Here is a 17,639-nt window from a genome sequence, read left to right on the forward strand (position 1 = left end):
TAATTTATAGTTTTCTTTAATTAGATTCAGAAAACGGTGTTTGATAATAAAACATTTATTTGACATTCAAAAGAAAACTGGAAGTTTTGAAAGGCGGCCTCATATTTTCATCTCAAACCTTCCTCCATCTGTCACCAAAGAAGCTGTTTAACCAAAAAAACCTTTCTATCCACACATATCAACAGCTTAAAAAGTGGTTCTGTCACTTTCTAAAAACAGAAACGCTGAATCAAACTAATCAAGTCCTGCAAAAAATAATCCATGCCAGACTGATCCAGTTACTGGAAGGGGATGGATTTGGGTTTACTTCTGGTTGAGCCAGCTGAAGGAGAACACATGTTTGGGTCCATCTTTGTCCTCGGAGTCACTCTGCTGCTCCGACTGAGGAGAAAGAAGAGAGGAAAAAGAGAGACCATGAACTCCTCATGAAACATTAACATTTCTTTAACAGGTCGAGTCACATGAAACCTAAAACATTAACTGTAATGTGTTTTTTCAGGCAAAACTTGCAAAAAGCAGCATGCTTTTTATTGCATTTTTTAAGATAAAATAAAAACTTACTTAAAATATTTAAAGTCTTATTAGGGGGGCATTGTGAGACACCTGAACCCAGCATCCAGCTTCCTACCTGTGTGGTGGAGCTGGGTAGAGGCAAAGGAGGTGGGGTTTGGCTTGGTGGAGACGACACTGGGCTCCTTGCCTGTGGAATTGGGATGGGCGGGGCCTCTGAATGTCTCTGTGGGGGCGTGGCTGGGAGGATAGGTGGGAGCTGGTGATTCGGCAACTGCGCAGATGTTGGCGTGGCATGCAGCTGTGACTCAATGCGACTTCCTGCTGTGGTCACTCTCAGCTCTGCCTCCTCTTCTTCATCTTCCTCATCGTCTTCATCAACTAGGAAACAAAGGAAGAAGGTCAATGAATTATGTCGCTGTTTCTTTAATTAGGACACAAGAATTTTACAACATGAATCTGCTGGTTTCCTGATATTTTTTATACCTCAAATCAAAACTTTTCAATTTGAGTTAAAAAACCAACAAATAAATCAACATCTCAGCTGTTTTTATTTTGGCTCCAGCTGCATGAGACTCTCTGATGTTCACCACACTGCCACTGAGATCCAGCTGAGCATCATGGATGTTCATCATGGATGGAGGAAAGGAAATTACTTCTGAAGCTGATTTGAGCCAGAGCCTTTCTCTGACAATCAAAGTTAGCCTTGAAGTGCTCCATGTTCTCGTAGCCATGCTGAACTTTATCCAGGTGAGATGTGTTGGTGCCCTCCACCAGTCTGAAAGAAAACGGCCAGACAAAACAATGAATTTTGACAAAAAACCCAAATCACTAAGAACAATAGAAAAAATTCTAACAAATTAAAGTAAACCAAACAGAAACCAATGTGAAGTGACAACAAAAAGAAACTCACTTCAGCAGCAAAGGTTTGGCCGTCTGTGGAAGCAAAGAAAACAGAAAAAAAGGTTAATGAAGAAACTTCCTCCTCTCATCTAAATTATGTTCAGCCTGATTTTTTCTATTGGATCAGACATTGATCTTCTTAAAATAGTATGGTGAAAAGATGTGGAGGAACCAGAAGAGCCGTGGAAAGACTGTCCAGTAAAATTATTAGCTTTCACAGAACTTTGCTTGGTTTATTAAATTTAGTAAGAACTGACTGCATTTACTCTTGCTTGAACTAAATAACACTCATGTTAACTTTGGTGCATTTAGATTCAACAACACCAAACTGGAGGCACCTTTTCTTTTCTTTCTCATTGAACTAAAAGTCCATGCCGCATTCAAGGTCACCTGAAGGAACACGGCCATCTCAGACTCATCCATGGTCTGGATGGCGGTCTCCAGCAGCTTGGCAGTGCCTTCCAGGTGTTCGCTGTACTTCCTCCTCAGACCTCGGATGTAGTCCAGCTTCTCCTCCTGCTCAGCATTGATCCTCAGCGTCATCTCGCTCTTTTTCTCCTCCAGCAGAACAAACAGGTGATCAAACGTCTCACAGACCCGCGACTTCTGTCTGCGGCTGTTCTCCTGCAAAAACACCCCAAATGAAAGAGCCTAAAGAGCAGATGCTCAGACCCAGGAGAAACGCGAGTCTCTCATGGTCCTTAACTAACTAACCACTACTGCTAGTGGTTAGTTAGTAGCAGTCAAGCTGGCGGAACTTATTTTTTACCTGTTTATAGAGCTTTTTAAAAACTACTCTTCATCAGAAACTTAGGGCTGACAACTTTATGCTCTGTGAAGCACTTAAATTGTTTTTTTTTTTTTTTTTTTTTTTTTTTTTTTTTTTATCAGACACTGGGTTTGTTTTGTGTAAAACCTACCGACATGTTTCGGCGGAATGCCTTCCACCTTCGTCAGGGTCGTCATCAGATGGTGGCGTGTGACGTCTTTAAAAACAGCTGATTTGTGACTGAGGCGGAGTCACCTGTCAAACTTTGACAAGTGACTCCGCCCCTTGATGTCCGTCTTTCTCTGGAGGATGTTGCTCCAGGTGTGAGAGAGCAGGAAAGCCCCCTCATCCCGGTTCATGGAAGTGTGGGCTCGTTTTCTGATCTCCACCGCCTCCATGATCCATCTGCGGTGTCTGTTGTCTTCGGTGCGGAGGACTTTGGCCTTTTCCCAGTCCATGATATGGTTTTCTTGTTTGCAGTGATCCGTTATGGCTGATTTCATGTTTTCTTGAACTGCCTGTTGTCGTCTGGCTCTTGTTAGTATTTTGTTTGTTTCCTTTTCGCATTCTTTTTGATGTTCTGTTTTTCTTGTGATGAAGGAGCGTCCTGTTTCTCCGATGTATGTTTTATTGCAGGTGTGACATGGGATTTCATAAATGACATTGCATTTTTTATTTTGTTCAATCTTATCTTTTGGGTGAACCAGTAGTTGCCTGAGTTTTTTATACGGTTTCACTGGGGTGCTGATGTGATGCTTTTTCATGGCACAGACCATTTGAACACGATGGACGATACGGGACAAATCAAATTCACACATGAAGAGGAAAAAGACAACTCCATCAACTTCCTGGACATCAACATCAGACACATGGAAAACAAAGACATAAAAATAAAAATACACAGGAAACCAACTCACACAGACCAATATTTATTATGGACCTCAGAACATCCTACCACTCACAAAATATCTGTCGTAAGAACCTTGTTTGAGCGTGCAGAGCTGGTAACGGACGGGGAGGACAAAACGGAGGAGAAGAAACACATAAAAAATGCACTAACCAGGTGTCAATATCCTCAATGGGCCATAAAAAAGGGACAAACACAGGTGGAGCAGAGGAAATGCAAGGAAGTAGAGAAGGAAAAACTGAGGAAAAAACCAGAAAACAAAGGAATGGTTACATTGCCATACATCAGAGGAATCACAGAACGCATCCAAAGAGCCATGAAAAAGCATCACATCAGCACCCCAGTGAAACCGTATAAAAAACTCAGGCAACTACTGGTTCACCCAAAAGATAAGATTGAACAAAATAAAAAATGCAATGTCATTTATGAAATCCCATGTCACACCTGCAATAAAACATACATCGGAGAAACAGGACGCTCCTTCATCACAAGAAAAACAGAACATCAAAAAGAATGCGAAAAGGAAACAAACAAAATACTAACAAGAGCCAGACGACAACAGGCAGTTCAAGAAAACATGAAATCAGCCATAACGGATCACTGCAAACAAGAAAACCATATCATGGACTGGGAAAAGGCCAAAGTCCTCCGCACCGAAGACAACAGACACCGCAGATGGATCATGGAGGCGGTGGAGATCAGAAAACGAGCCCACACTTCCATGAACCGGGATGAGGGGGCTTTCCTGCTCTCTCACACCTGGAGCAACATCCTCCAGAGAAAGACGGACATCAAGGGGCGGAGTCACTTGTCAAAGTTTGACAGGTGACTCCGCCTCAGTCACAAATCAGCTGTTTTTAAAGACGTCACACGCCACCATCTGATGACGACCCTGACGAAGGTGGAAGGCATTCCGCCGAAACATGTCGGTAGGTTTTACACAAAACAAACCCAGTGTCTGATAAAAAAAAAAAAAAAAAAAAACAATTTAAGTGCTTAATAGAACTTATAGACACAATGAACTTCATTGAATCTTTATGCTCTGTGTATTTTTATCTTTAAAATAGTCCTTTAGTTCCTTTTTTTTAATTAAATCTTTATATCTATTTAAAGGTCAAGTATTTTATGTTTTACAAAAAATGTGTGTTTACTTGTGTTCCTTCTGTGTGTACTATAAGTATTTGTTTTGTATGCATCATGTGTGTTTGGCATGCCTTTATATGTCCTGGACTAAGCTGCTTTATACCCTTTTTAAAATCTTGCTTTTACTTAAAATAATTTCCCCCCAGCTTTCATGTCTTCAGAATCATTTAGATGTTTCTATTGTTCAAAATGTTTTATGTGTGTTTGGTGTCTTTCATGAGTCTGGTTCAGTTTGGGGAGATTCTGTGATAAAGGTGGGTGAAAATTGTACATCAATGGCTCTGCAGGTTTCATCCAGCTGACTGATGATGGCCTGAACTCTCTCGTTGTTTCCAACCAGCATGGACACACAGTCGGTGAGCTCCACCTGCAAACACAAACGCTCAGTCCTGCACTGATGTGTCGCTGTGTGAAGGGGAAAAAAAATCAAATGAAAGCTGCAGTGGATGTTGAGGGTGCCGTGGTTTGGGTCTGACCTTCTGCTGGCCGAAGACGTCATTGAGAGGAGCCACGTTGCAGTTTTTATGAGCTCCAAAAACCTTACAGAGGGAGCAGGTGGGGACACTGCAGGTGATGCAGTAGATGTTTATCTTCTCATCCTCGTGTTCCTCACACATAGGCTGATCTGTCTTGACTTCTGGAACCGGTTTACTGATGGACATAGAGGTCATGAACAGAGTCAGTGGTCAGGATTATTCCTGATGGTTCAGATCCTCACCAGCAAGATGAGGACACCATGACTGCAGACAATCCTCCAGCTCTCACAACAATCAGTGAACATCAGGGTGTGTTATAAAACCCTTAGAAAAAGCAGAATCCCCTAAACAGCTACTGAAATAATTCTATTGTTTCCATCAGAACACCTCCAAGCTGCTGTTCACTGCTGAATATTAGAGATGAAAGTTTATTGCCCAACTTGTTTATCTGACTGAAATAGTGTGAATGTCGCAAACATGTGACGTGTGGAGACCTGCGCGGAATCCTGCTGCTCTCTGAAACATAAGGACTGGCTGAGAGTATCATAAATGAGGGCAGAAATAACTTTAGGACAAACATAAATAAAGTTAGGTTTTTCAATTTTCTATTTCAAAGTCTGATTTCTTTAGCCTAAATCTGAGAAGAGTTGGTTGGCCTTGTTTGCACAAATCAAACTTGCTGTCATTGCTGGTTAGTTCGCTCTGAAGCTAAGTTCTCACAGTCCTCAGCAACATTCAAGCTGCCTCTTTCAGTGAAAAGTCTATGTAAACACAGGTAAATTTCTGGCTTCTGCTTTTAAATCTCTCGCGTTCACGGGTAGCTACACGAGTTTTTCGACATTTTAACGCTCTATGTACAAACATGTGGCCTTTGAACGCATGTTAAAAGTAAAACCTGTTTGAACTTTGACCAATCAGAGGCTTGCTTTTGGCAGTGACGTATGGTTGGCGTCTCTTTTCTTCATGCAAGTGCCAACCGTTTGGAAATTGATCACGGAGGACAAATGGAGAACTCTTTCATAGATCGGAATAGAGGTGTGAAAAAAAAAGATTCTCAAGATTTGCACCACTTCGACATTTCACACCCAGTCTCTTCCAACTGTGGGTGGCGAACATGTGCTAGTAAACAGTAGAACACGAATAAAAAGGAGAAGTCCCTCCCTGGTTATCCAGTGTGAATACCCTGGGCTTCCAGAACCCGTGTTTAGTGCATTCTTCAACGCGCGTCAAATGCCCGGTGTGCACGTACTATGTAGCTTCAGGAGACAGGGAAATGTGTACATGTCATTGCAGTTCATGTGGCAATCAAGATCTCTGAAGGACTCTTAAGATCTGTTAAGACATCAGAAACCAAGAGGATCCACAGTTTCAATGCACTGAATAACACACTTGTTAGTCACAAGTCAGGTGTCTTTTTGTCTCAATTAACACTGTAATTCTTTCAACAGACACAACAAAAGAAAACATTTAAAGCCCCACAAATATCAAAGTTTCAGCCATGCCATGTAAACATGCTGACCCGTAACCATAGGAACAACACTGACACACACAGTGTGACACGTGTGTCAGTTAAGGGAGACAGCAGCCTCATGGGAGCATCTCAGGTGGTCTTTATTCTTGTAAAGTCAAGGTGAGTGTTTCTACCTGGTGTTCCCTTGTTTGTACATGTCGATGATGTTCTCCACCAGCAGGTTCCTTTGCAAGCCGTACACCCCGTGCCGGTCCAGAACCACTTCATGGCGGCAGGAAGGGCAGCGGAAACGCCCCCCTGAGGTCACGGTGGAGCCGCTCCTCGCAGACAGGTAGGGGTTGGAGGCCTGCACAGGGGGGGCATTGCACACATTCAGGTCCTTATAAAAACATGATAAGCTATGTTGACAGCAATGTTTACATACATTCCATATTCCAAACAAAGAGCTTATTCTGAAAATTACAGTATTGTAGATATATAATGTTTACATGTGTTACACAGCGCCAGGCCTTCATTTTACCCAGCAGCACATCAGCGACTAATGACAAGCATCAACTTTCAGAACAATCAACCATTTTATAATTCATTCTGCAATCCTGAAGCTTGTGTTAGTTTGACCAACAGGGGGAATTCCATTAAAGTCAACAGAATTCCAAAATACAAACTGAATAGTTATTTTTATTCATAAACTGATTTTAACAGTCTCAAAATGATCAGAAAATACTCTCTTCTCATCCTTAATTTGTGAAATATGATGGTAAATGTCATTTCATCAGTAATACCTACACATAACATGATCAGCTTACGAGGCAGTGTCTAATTCCTGATGAGCCTTTTCAGGATGAGAAGGCATGCATAGGTTTGTTTCTTTTACAAAGATATAAACCTCTTTTATTATCTTTGTCAGTTTCATATTTGGAAAAAATTAGGGAAATGAATTGACATCACCTAAATCTAACAGCTGCAGCTAAAATTAAGCTGACAGCAGCTTTGAAAAGGCTGACAAACATCTCATCCAGAGGTAAAAAACAGTTTTTCAGAGCCTAGTTCTAGTTAATGAGTTTAACTTGTGTTCCTTATGATCATCTGACAGATTAGAGCTTAAAGAAGTTTTAGGTTTAGACGTGTCTTGAACCCTTGTGCTGTCCTATGGGGTCAAGATGACCGTTGACGTATTCTTCCTACCATGACAAAGGTGGATAAAGGTGGAAAGATTTCATGTAATCCATGGACACCAGTGAGGATCAAAAATCGTTGAAGAAAAAAGGTTCAGCACACTGTCTAGTGGGTCTAGATGACCCAACTCCTAATGTTAAGGTGCCTAGGATAGCACAAGGGTTACAATGAAAAAGCTTTGTCATTAGTTTGGGCTTAGCCATAAACTTAAACTTGTGTGTGTCTCACCTGGAAGACATCGTTGGCACACTTGCGGCACAGGTTGTGTTGACATGGCAGGATGACCACCGGCTTGGTGAACATCTCCAGGCAGATGGGGCAGATGAGTTGCTTCTCCAGGCTCTCCATGACAGAGAAACTGTCCACCTGTGAGGTGAAGGTGGGATATGGGGGAAGAGGGGAAGCTGTCCAGGAAAAAAGTGCAACAAAGAGCAACTAGAGGTTCCGGCCTGTGAGCTGCTCTTGGTCTGTTTTTAGACGAGGGGACGTCAGCCGTTGCCGTGCCGACATACCCTTATATGTCAAAGGTTAGCAAGTGGCATGTTGGAGGGTAGAGGGGGCTGCAACAGGAGGGGGGGGGTGAGTGAGTTAAAGGGGCAGAGTGCAGCTTCTGTAGCTGCAGAGCTCTCTCTGGTGGTCAGAGTCCCTCAGAACCAGAAGTCACGTCTTTCAGAGTAGAATCCAGTGACAGACTTACTCAGGAGCTACACATCTACAGCATTAACGTCACACAGACTCACAATAAGCCCACACACACTGGAATAACACTTCAATGATTTATTCAGTGACAAAACAGCAGAGACCCCCCCCTCAGGTTAGGTCACATGACCACATGTTTTCCCAACGCAAGTAAAGCACAAACCAAAGCATTATCTACATCATCTCTATAGGCCAAGTGCATGTGTGTACATGGAGGGAGAAAGGCTTCAGTGCACAAATAGTCTGCAGCTTTTCTCTTTTATGCTTCGTCCCCACTCAAACCCCAACAATCAACAGCCAATCACAGCATAAGTTTGATGAGCAATGGTACCTGAACAATTAATTAATTAATTAAACTGCAGTCTTACTTTGCCAGAAATCCTTAAAGTCTGCAGCTAAGGATGTTTGAAGACAGCTTGTTACTGATGAAAGTATTAAGGTTGCAGGGTGAAGGCAGAGCCAGTCAGATGCTGTCAGGTTTTCACAAATGTCAGACTGATTCTTAAGAAACTCAAAGGGATGCTGATTTAAGTGGTTTTGCTGGTTGATGTGTGGGTTTGCGGCAGGGATGAGCCATGGCGCTCCTGGTCCGACTCGGCCTCAAGTGTACGTGTCTCCGTATCTGCGATGTCCATCGCCTATCAGCTGCGTCTTCTCGCTGGCGTTGGTCGGCTGGTGGACAATCGGCGGTTCACTGTCTGCAAACAAATAAAACACACATTCAGCAAACCTCAGAGGAACAACAACTACAAGTTCTTTTCTGTAGATGGCGACAACATTGCTAAAGGTAAAGTGTGTTATTTACCTCATCTGTGCATAAAGAAAACTTGTTTTGGGATTTTTCAACAAGGCCTGAAGGACATACTTTTAAATTGGACAAACCTTTTGGCACAATATTTGTACTTTGACTTGAGTACCGCATTTGTGAATGAAGACTACCAGATGGAAGCATCGTCACTATTTTTATTCTGGTCTGTGTTTCCATAAATATCCCCTAGTATTCTTTTCTAAGCCCACATCAGCTGGTACCTGGTAATAGACGATCATAACAGCATAACTTTTACAATTTGCCTCTTTGTAAACCATTTGATTTGCCATTTTTCAGGTTTAGAGTTGATTTCCTGTCTGAAATACCCTATAAATCACTGTTGACAACAATAAAATCATCCATCCACCGCTCTGAGTCACAGGGCTGCTGGAGCCGACCCCGCTACTTTTGGGTGAAGGCGAGATACTGAGCAGCTCGCCAGTCTGTTCCAGGGCTGATACTAAAACACGCATTGATATTTTTAATATGATATTTTGCAGTACTTTTAGTGTTTGTAATGTCAAAGATCAGATGGAAGCCAATCATGCAGCTTTTTCTGTTTTTAAAATGACAAACTATCAGTTTTTAAGGAAGTTCTTCATATTTGAATGAGAAATGGTTTTTCATTTTTATAGTTAAAACATCAAAGACGAATGTTAAAAATGTGTGGTCATCTTACCATTGCCTGGATCATTGCGTATCTCCTCCTCCAGGTCGTCAGGTGACACATAATCTGGCCCTGCCCCCTCACCTGCGGGCGGGGGCCTAAGTTTTCCGCAGCAGCAGTTGCAGCAACAGCAGAGGCAGCAGCCGCAATAACATCCAGTCAGGATCCCACACAGCAAAAAAAGACCCTGGAAGGAAATCAAGCCTTGAAAGGTCACAGCTCACAGTTCACAGTTCATGCTCAGAATGAACATAAGCCCCACTCCCACCTTGGCCCACCAGGTAGACAGCATGAAGTATGTGTTGACATTGTCTTCCCCAAACTGTTGGGCCACGTACAGCCCCAGGGATCCGTATGAATCGTAGATGTTCCTCTTGGTGAGGTCGGTCAGCACAGAGTGAGCATTGTTCAGCTCCTTGAACTTGTCAGCTGCCTCTGGGTTCTCCGGGTTCTTGTCTGGATGGTACCGCAGTGCCAGCTTCCTGACACCAGAGACAGGAGGTTCAGTGCTCACAACAGTTTTATCCATTTAAATCAGAGTAAAATTTTCTGTGAGAACTGTGGATCAGCTAAAAAAGGCTTCAGATTATAAATATATTCATTTTATTTAAACCTATATAAACAATCAGGAGTAAAAGCACGTGGAAAATGATCATTTCACGCAGACTGCTTTTTCAATATTATGAGTGGCAAGTAGTTTCCAATGTTTTTGGTGAGGTATTATTAAACATAAAAAAATAAAAAGTGATTCAGCTGTAAGAAAGCACTACATTTTAATGTCTGTAGAATCTAGAGGGAGGAAAATATGATGAGGGATGAGAGTTTTCTGAGCTCCTCTGGAACATATGAGATGAGTTAAACTACAGATAAACCTTCGATCCTCATGACAAACCCAATCCAAACAAAGCAAGTAAATAATCACGATAATCTTTACCTGACATGTCCTCTATGAACCTAACATTGAAGCCCTACCCGATCATCTTATTATTATTATCATGTATAATATATAAAAAGAACATTCCTAGTGGTTTCTTTATTATGATTGCACTGTTTTCAGACAAAAAAAAACATGTTGTTTTCTTGGACTTAGTTCCTGCAGGGCAGCAGTTGTTCATCAGAAATTTGCCTCTGAGTTGTGGTTGGGACCGTTGGCACAGAGTGAGCCTTCTTTAATTTCCCATTATCCCTTTGTTTACATACTCTTCCACTAGCTTACAGCCCCGCGCAAAACTCTGACCTAACATTAGCGGTGCAACAAAAATGACGAGCGGTATTGAAGCTTTCCAGCCGCAGAGTCTTGAGCCAGATGCTCGGATGAGGAAAAGCGAAGATCTAGTCGTCTACAGGTGGATACATCAGAATGGAGCAGATCAGGGAACTTGTAACCCACCCAGAGTATTCTCTACATAAAACCCACAAGCTTTTTCAAACTGCATTATTTCTTCTGCTCCCAATTCTAAACGATTTGAATAAAATAATACTCAGAAATTTAATTTTTATCAAAATTTTATTGTCTGCCATCATGAGGAAAATGCTTACTGAAAATGTTAAAAACACCAATAAACACACAATTTTCATTGGTGTGTCTTTAAATACATTTGTTGCATAAATAGTTCAAACATTTGAAAACAACCAGAACTTTTTTTAAACTAAGTTTGAAGTTAAGACCCTCCCCTCCTTCATTAGAGTAAGAATCTTTGCTCTCTCCAGATGAGGTCCGATGCCATTGTAAGAGGATATTTGATATGACAACTTAAAAGTTCAGGAATAATGTATTTGGTGTGTTATTACATTGATCTCTTTGTTTATTTGTCTTGAGTTTATTTTTTTGTATGACTTTCTATGCTGGTCCCAGAACATCCACACCTAAATCCACTACTGTGTAGGAAATATTGTATTCAAAGATAAACAAAGACTAAACTACAGCCACCCCATGCTGCAACCAGGGAAAAATCTGTTTTAGAAATCTTCCATTGTAGCCATTTACTTTGAGGATGAAACAAAAGAATCAGCAGCCAGCGTGAAATAATGTGACTCTAAATGTTCAGCACAGTTGGTTCATTAGGCCAAACAGTTTGTTTAGGTGGAATTAGAATTGAAATATCCTTCATAAAGAGCAGCCCTGTACCTTGGGTTAATGCTTCTATGCTTAACGTGAAATCAGCTCCATCCTGTTTATCATGTGTCAGCTGACTGCAGGAGAGTAAACTCACCTATAGGACTTTTTGATTTCGTCATGGCTGGAGCCTTTCTCCAACCCTAAGATCTGATACAAAGACTCTCCAGAGGTCGACAGAGTTCGCTGCTTCCCTTCAGACATCCTGACACCATCACCTGTTACAGGTGCAGGAACATCACACAGGTGAAGCAGCTCGGATGTGGCAGACAGGTCCGATGCCTCAGTGCCAGTTGGACCTTTTTAACCAAACACAAACACTACTGTGGCCTGAAGCTCCCTGTCAGCAGAGGATGTCAGATGATGGGATCATTGCAATAATTGTAAATGTTTTCAACGACGACTTAACTCCAGTCTGAGATGCTCGGCATGACTTTATATGACTCACGGACTATAATGGTGAACGTAAAAAGACCCGAAATTTTTTCATTTTCTGTTTTTTTAGGAAAAGCTGAAAATGCTGACATGTGATTAACTAACTAATAAAAGCAAATATTTGAAATAATTTTTAGAACTTTCAGACAACAGTTGCAAAATTAATTTAGCCAAAGAAACTCAAAACTTCTGTAAAATTATAACAGTTTGCACAAAAACCTAACATCAGAGTAAGCAGTCAAGTAAAATCAATAGAAGGTTAAATAGTTGAGAAAACCAATAAATAGTCACATTTTCATTACAAAATTGTAATGGTAAACAGTGCAACACATGTTATAAACTGATGGAAATGTTTGTTATTGCTAGATTATCTGACTAAATGTTAATACTGTTAGGAAAGAATACTGCTAAAGAATATAAGAAGCCATAAAATCTGTCATTTTGGAAGCTTTGGAAATGTGCACAATTCTTTAAATTCAAATGTGCTTGTTCCTTTTCAGGAAGCATTAAATTTCATTTTCCAAAAAGCGTTGAAATGGTTAAAAACAAAAGAGCAATCAAGATTCTTCTGATGGAGCTGATTTTTTTGATATCAGAATGGTTGTAGAGGCTGAAAACACGGTAAAGATTTTACATACAAAAAAGTTCAGAAGATTCCAGAGCGTAGAAGTTTCTAACAATAACTGAATTCTTGTCTTACTTTCTCTTAACTACACTGAGTTTGGAGAACAGGTGTAATGTTTGCATTAAATACATTTTGTAGCATAAAAAGACCGAATTGTTTTTATCTATCAGTCTTTTCTTTAATCCTTGTGCTATCCTAGGCACTTTAACGTTGGCAGTTGGGTCATCTAGACCCACTAGACAGTGCTTTGAACATTTTCTCTTCAATGATTTGTGATCTTCAATGGTGTCCATGGATTACATGAAATCTTTCCACCTTTATCCACCTTTATAATGGTAGGGAGAACACGTCAATGTAAGGGTGGGGTCATCTAAGATAGCACAAGGGTTAATGAGATCTCCTGGCGCCAAATGCACAGGCAAAGTTAGAAAAAGAAACTCTCAAAGGAAAGTTTGGAAAGACAGTGTCATGGAGGAGCCAGCAGCTGCAGAGATCCTGGGACAGAGCATCCACTCTGATCAATAATTCATGACAGATTCTCTGACATCAGCCTTAAAGCAAGGACGTCACCAAAACTCAAAGATCTAACTTTGGATTGCTTGTGAGTTTGTGTTTTGATTATGAAGATACCGATGACGCCGATCTGATGATGGTGGAGCATTAACTACAGAAAAAACTCAAGGTTGATGGAGGAGGTCAAGATGAGAAAGGCCTCAGACATAAAGAACAAGTGAACCAAACTTTTTTGAAATACCATTTCCTCAACAGATCCAGAACAAGAGGTCGCATCCTCTGATTTTATTCACATAGATCCAGGTTGGGATTTCTTTAACACGTGAATAACAGGCCTTTTTCCTAGTGATACATACAACTGCGATGATGGTACTTTGAAAGAAGCCAAAGAAAAGTTACCTGACTGTTGAGGACTTGCAGCTTCTCAGCACGTCGTGTCCTCGCCAAACGTCGACCTGTCCAGGTGTTCAGGTCTGGTCTAGTGACTCACAGGATCTCTGACAGCCTCCATCAAACATTCATCAGGACTTTGGCTCAGGTGACAACTGGACGCCACGCCTGCTCAGGTTTCCAAGAAACGCTCTGGTAGATGCATTGTGGTGGACAGAGGGGAGGTTTCTATGGCAACTATAATAGAGCTGATAGACGAATGTGAGGGGTCTTTTCTTAATCTGAATTTAAATGTGCGTTTGAAGCACTGGCAGCTGATTGATCCGACTATGAGGAAGAGTCAATTGGGTGTCATCACAAAATTGACGATGAAACCAACCTTCACCTAAAGGATGCGGCACCTAGAACCTCCCTGAGGCAAAACCGGAATGAGCTTTAACTCATTTAAGACCATATAGACAGCTGCAGTACATTCACATGACTGCAGGGGTCGCTTCTCAAGTAACACAAGCTGATGAAAAAGGACACATCCAACAGCACAAAAACAATTCCAACATTCCATCACCTTCCTGGAATTCTTCTACTATGCGTTCAGAGCACTGCTGTGAAGAATCATGGTGATGGAGGAGCCAAAGGCAGAAGACATAAGGGGGGGAGGCAGGCATGATTAAAACTTTTTAGCAATAAAAATACTCAAAACATAAGCAGCTTGTAAAAATGAAAACTAATTACTGGTGGCATTGAAAAAAAAACACCTACGAACAAAACAAAAATGGCATAAAATGCAAACCAAGACAAAATTAGAAAACAAACATCAAAACAAAATCCTTCTTCCACTGTAAAGTCAAAAACAGATTCAAATTCCTATTCACCCCTTGTGGTTTTTGAAGAAACTCTAGAGAATTATATTAAATTAAATTAGTGCCAAGGCAAATTGAGACAAAAACCCACATTTTCTCTATTCTGAGTGCAACAACATGGATTAGGACAGACATGTTCAGTTTGTTTGTTTTTTAGTGCTTACAAGGGTGTTCATTGTTAGCAAACATTTGTTGTTGTTCTGTCTCGATCAATGTTTCATTTTCTTTGTTATAAGTTTAATATTGGTTTAGTTGTTAATTTTTCTTATTTGGGGCAAAAAGATTTAACAATTCATTGTGAAGCTATAAGTTGTGTGTCTTACGCTGTCATCTAGTGGCCACATGCAGTGTGTACAAGTGGTTTGGAAAAGATGGGCAGGCGCTGGCGGGGTGGTGCGCATGCGTCGAAAGTAAAGCTGTTTTATGTATCCGAAACCCTGTGAGAAGCGTACGGGGCGGGGACGGGGCGTGTAGCGCCTGAAGGCCATACAACGCCGCTTGCGGCTTTAATTTTTTTTTACAAACTAAAATGTGTCTCGAGAAAAGCGAGCCCTTTAAGTTTAGCTCACTCACAGGCTGAATCAGCACATTTGGCTGAGGGCAGAAGAGTTGTTATTTTTATTGCTCTAACCTGCCTTAGAACAGGTTAGAACAAGCATTTATGTTGAATAATTAGAAATAAGAGTCAATACCAGAAATTCATTTTCATTTTCAAAATGAAGCTGTGTTTGTAGACTTGAAAAATCAATCCACCGCACAGCTTTTTCTTTTTCTTCTTCTTCAACATTTCTGTCACTTACTTATGATAAAAAAAATTGTATTTGACATTTCATTTTCAAAAGGTTGTATAGTAAATGTGTTGCAGAATTCAATTAGAAATTTCTACTTTGACAATTATAATTTATTAATAGAAATGCTTTTTCATTTTCACAATATAACTGCATCAATTGATACAAAAATAAAAATCAAAAATCTATCCTCCAAAATGCTTTTTCATTTTCTAATAATAATTAAATTTCAGTCATCATTTCCAGAGTGGAGGCGGTGCGATGACGTCAGTGCTCACTCGGTGTGGCCAGCTGGCCGCTCTATGCGAGCCAAGCATGTCTCTGAGCAGTGCAGCCTGACTCGTATTGTTACCGAGCAGGGGAGGGGGCTTTGTTACGGTCTGCGCTCTGGAAGAGACTTTAGAACGCAGTCCGTCCGGATGCTCAACGTGAGTGAGCTGCAGGAATCAGGAGAACTTGTCTCATGGGAAAACTGTGTCTCCAAGCAGAGAAACGGCTATGGGATGGTGTGTGAGCTGGTGGAGGCAGCTTGGAGTGCAGAAATGCTGCTTCGCAGTCCTGAGAAACCGTGCAAACAATTGTGTAGATTTGTATTTTCAATCGCGTCAAGACAAAATAGCGGCTGATGTTATTCACACAAATATATGTGCAGCCAAGATGGTCATTGGGGCTTTGCTTGCGCGGAGTTTAAGGTCATCTGGGGCTAAATGTTGTGAGCACGTATTAGCTTAACCCTTGTGCTATCCTAGGCACCTTAACATTGGGAGTTGGGTCATCTAGACCCACTAGACAGTGCGCTGAACCTTTTTTCTTCAATGATTTGTGATCTTCACTGGTGTCCATGGATTACATGAAATCTTTCCACCTTTATCCACTTTTGTCATGGTAGGGAGAACACGTCAATTGGGTCATCTGGATCGGGTCATCTGGACCCCATAGGATAGCACAAGGGTTAATACGAACCCTTCTTCTGGGTTCTGCCAAAGAACAAAGCACTAGCCGCATGGATTTAAAAAATGATGAGCAAACAGTCACTGAATAATAATCATAACAATAATAAAAGGACATTTAGAAGATCGTCTCCTGCTGTTTCCTGCTGGTTTTGCTGTTCGAGGACAGCTGCAGCCTCCCTCAACACAGATTTTGCCATGTTGAACTTTGGGCGGTAGTGCCAAGCACCCACTGACGTCATCACCCCGCCTCCCCCCTGGAAATGCTGATAGGAATTTAATTATGCTACACATTTTGTGAGGGGGATGTGAAAACCAAAATGCAATCCCCTATTTGCATTTTCGCTTTAATTATGTCACAGTAAAAGCTATGTTAAAGAAGAAAAAATGAAAAAGAATTTTGAAGGATTAATTTTTCATTTTATTTTTAAGACAATTGATGCAATTACATTCTGAAAATGAAAAAGTATTTCTGTTAATCCACTTTGATTGTCCAATTAGATATTTCTAAATGATTTTTGCTACAGATTTTCTATAGAACTTTTTGAAAATCAAATATCAAATACTATTTTCTTTATCATTATAATCAAGTCACAGAATGAGCAGTGTTGAAGAAGAAAAAGAAAAAGCCGTTTGGTCGATTGCTTTTTTTTTAATTCTGATTCAAGAAATGCAGCTTCAATTTTGAAAATGAAAAAGCATTTCTGGTATTGACTTTTATAATGAATTATGCAACACAAATGCTTTCATACAGATGAGATTAGTACTAGTGCTGGCATTTTGCTGTTTCATTCCTGTTTCATATCGCTGAAGAATGAACATACCATAACATTGAAGCACACAAACTATATCTAGGAACAAACCTTTATTTGTTTCAGATGCAAGGCTGTGAAAGTGCTTTACATTTGAAAAGAAAGTTTACAAAGCAATCATCAACAAACAGACAGGAAAAACAATGATGAAGTCAATTGAAAACATTAAAATCAATTTATTTTATTGAAATGTATTATATAATTCAATAAAATAATATTTAATATTATTTTGGATATTATATTCTATTAAATAATTTATATATGATAAAAGAATATATTTAAAACAAGGTTTATGTATATATATATATATATATATATATATATATATATATATATAATTTATATATGATAAAAGAATATATTTAAAACAAGGTTTATATATATATATATATATATATATATATATATATATATATATATATATATATATATATATATATATATATATATATATATATAGAAAACTTGTTTTGTTTTGAGCCTTGACTCTGGGAAACTCTTTAATTTGGACATGGTTTTACATAAATTATATCATCTGCATAGTATTAAAAATTATTTGAAAGGGAAAAAACAAATGATGACATTGTTAATCATAGTGAAATGGAGCACTGGGGTACTGTG

General features: G+C 40.1%; 2 protein-coding genes across 2 annotated transcripts; both read right to left on the reverse strand.

Annotated features, from left to right (window-relative positions):
• Positions 1-39: 39 nt before the first annotated feature.
• LOC101169972 (E3 ubiquitin-protein ligase TRIM63) lies at positions 40-7,860 on the reverse strand. Its single transcript, XM_011486227.4, has 9 exons — positions 7,584-7,860; positions 6,353-6,525; positions 4,709-4,883; positions 4,504-4,599; positions 1,804-2,037; positions 1,424-1,446; positions 1,167-1,288; positions 629-891; positions 40-381 (listed from the first exon to the last, which is right to left on the reverse strand). Exons 1-9 carry the CDS (start codon positions 7,701-7,703, stop codon positions 304-306), a joined length of 1,284 nt encoding a protein of 427 aa, XP_011484529.3. The 5' UTR covers positions 7,704-7,860; the 3' UTR covers positions 40-303.
• Positions 7,861-8,112: 252 nt separating this feature from the next.
• dnajc5b (DnaJ (Hsp40) homolog, subfamily C, member 5 beta) lies at positions 8,113-13,814 on the reverse strand. Its single transcript, XM_004078765.5, has 5 exons — positions 13,618-13,814; positions 11,743-11,863; positions 9,798-10,011; positions 9,542-9,716; positions 8,113-8,752 (listed from the first exon to the last, which is right to left on the reverse strand). Exons 2-5 carry the CDS (start codon positions 11,847-11,849, stop codon positions 8,655-8,657), a joined length of 594 nt encoding a protein of 197 aa, XP_004078813.1. The 5' UTR covers positions 11,850-11,863; positions 13,618-13,814; the 3' UTR covers positions 8,113-8,654.
• Between the last annotated feature and the right edge of the window lie 3,825 nt (positions 13,815-17,639).

Source organism: Oryzias latipes, chromosome 17 (genome assembly GCF_053564925.1).
Source record: "Oryzias latipes strain Hd-rR chromosome 17, Olatipes_Hd-rR_3.1".
In the NCBI taxonomy this organism is placed as follows: domain Eukaryota; kingdom Metazoa; phylum Chordata; class Actinopteri; order Beloniformes; family Adrianichthyidae; genus Oryzias; species Oryzias latipes.

What these genes read in the sequence shown, in the direction of transcription:
- dnajc5b (XM_004078765.5), bottom strand. Translation starts at nt 11,849, where the DNA reads ATGTCTGAAGGGAAGCAGCGAACTCTGTCGACCTCTGGAGAGTCTTTG. An exon ending in GAAATCAAAAAGTCCTATAG is followed by an intron (nt 10,012 to 11,742) that starts GTGAGTTTACTC and finishes CTCTGGTGTCAG; the next exon opens with GAAGCTGGCACTGCGGTACC. An exon ending in ACGCAATGATCCAGGCAATG is followed by an intron (nt 8,753 to 9,541) that starts GTAAGATGACCA and finishes ATTTGTTTGCAG; the next exon opens with ACAGTGAACCGCCGATTGTC.
- LOC101169972 (XM_011486227.4), bottom strand. Translation starts at nt 7,703, where the DNA reads ATGGAGAGCCTGGAGAAGCAACTCATCTGCCCCATCTGCCTGGAGATG. An exon ending in ACGTCTTCGGCCAGCAGAAG is followed by an intron (nt 4,600 to 4,708) that starts GTCAGACCCAAA and finishes TTGTGTTTGCAG; the next exon opens with GTGGAGCTCACCGACTGTGT. An exon ending in AGATGGCCGTGTTCCTTCAG is followed by an intron (nt 1,447 to 1,803) that starts GTGACCTTGAAT and finishes TTGCTTCCACAG; the next exon opens with ACGGCCAAACCTTTGCTGCT.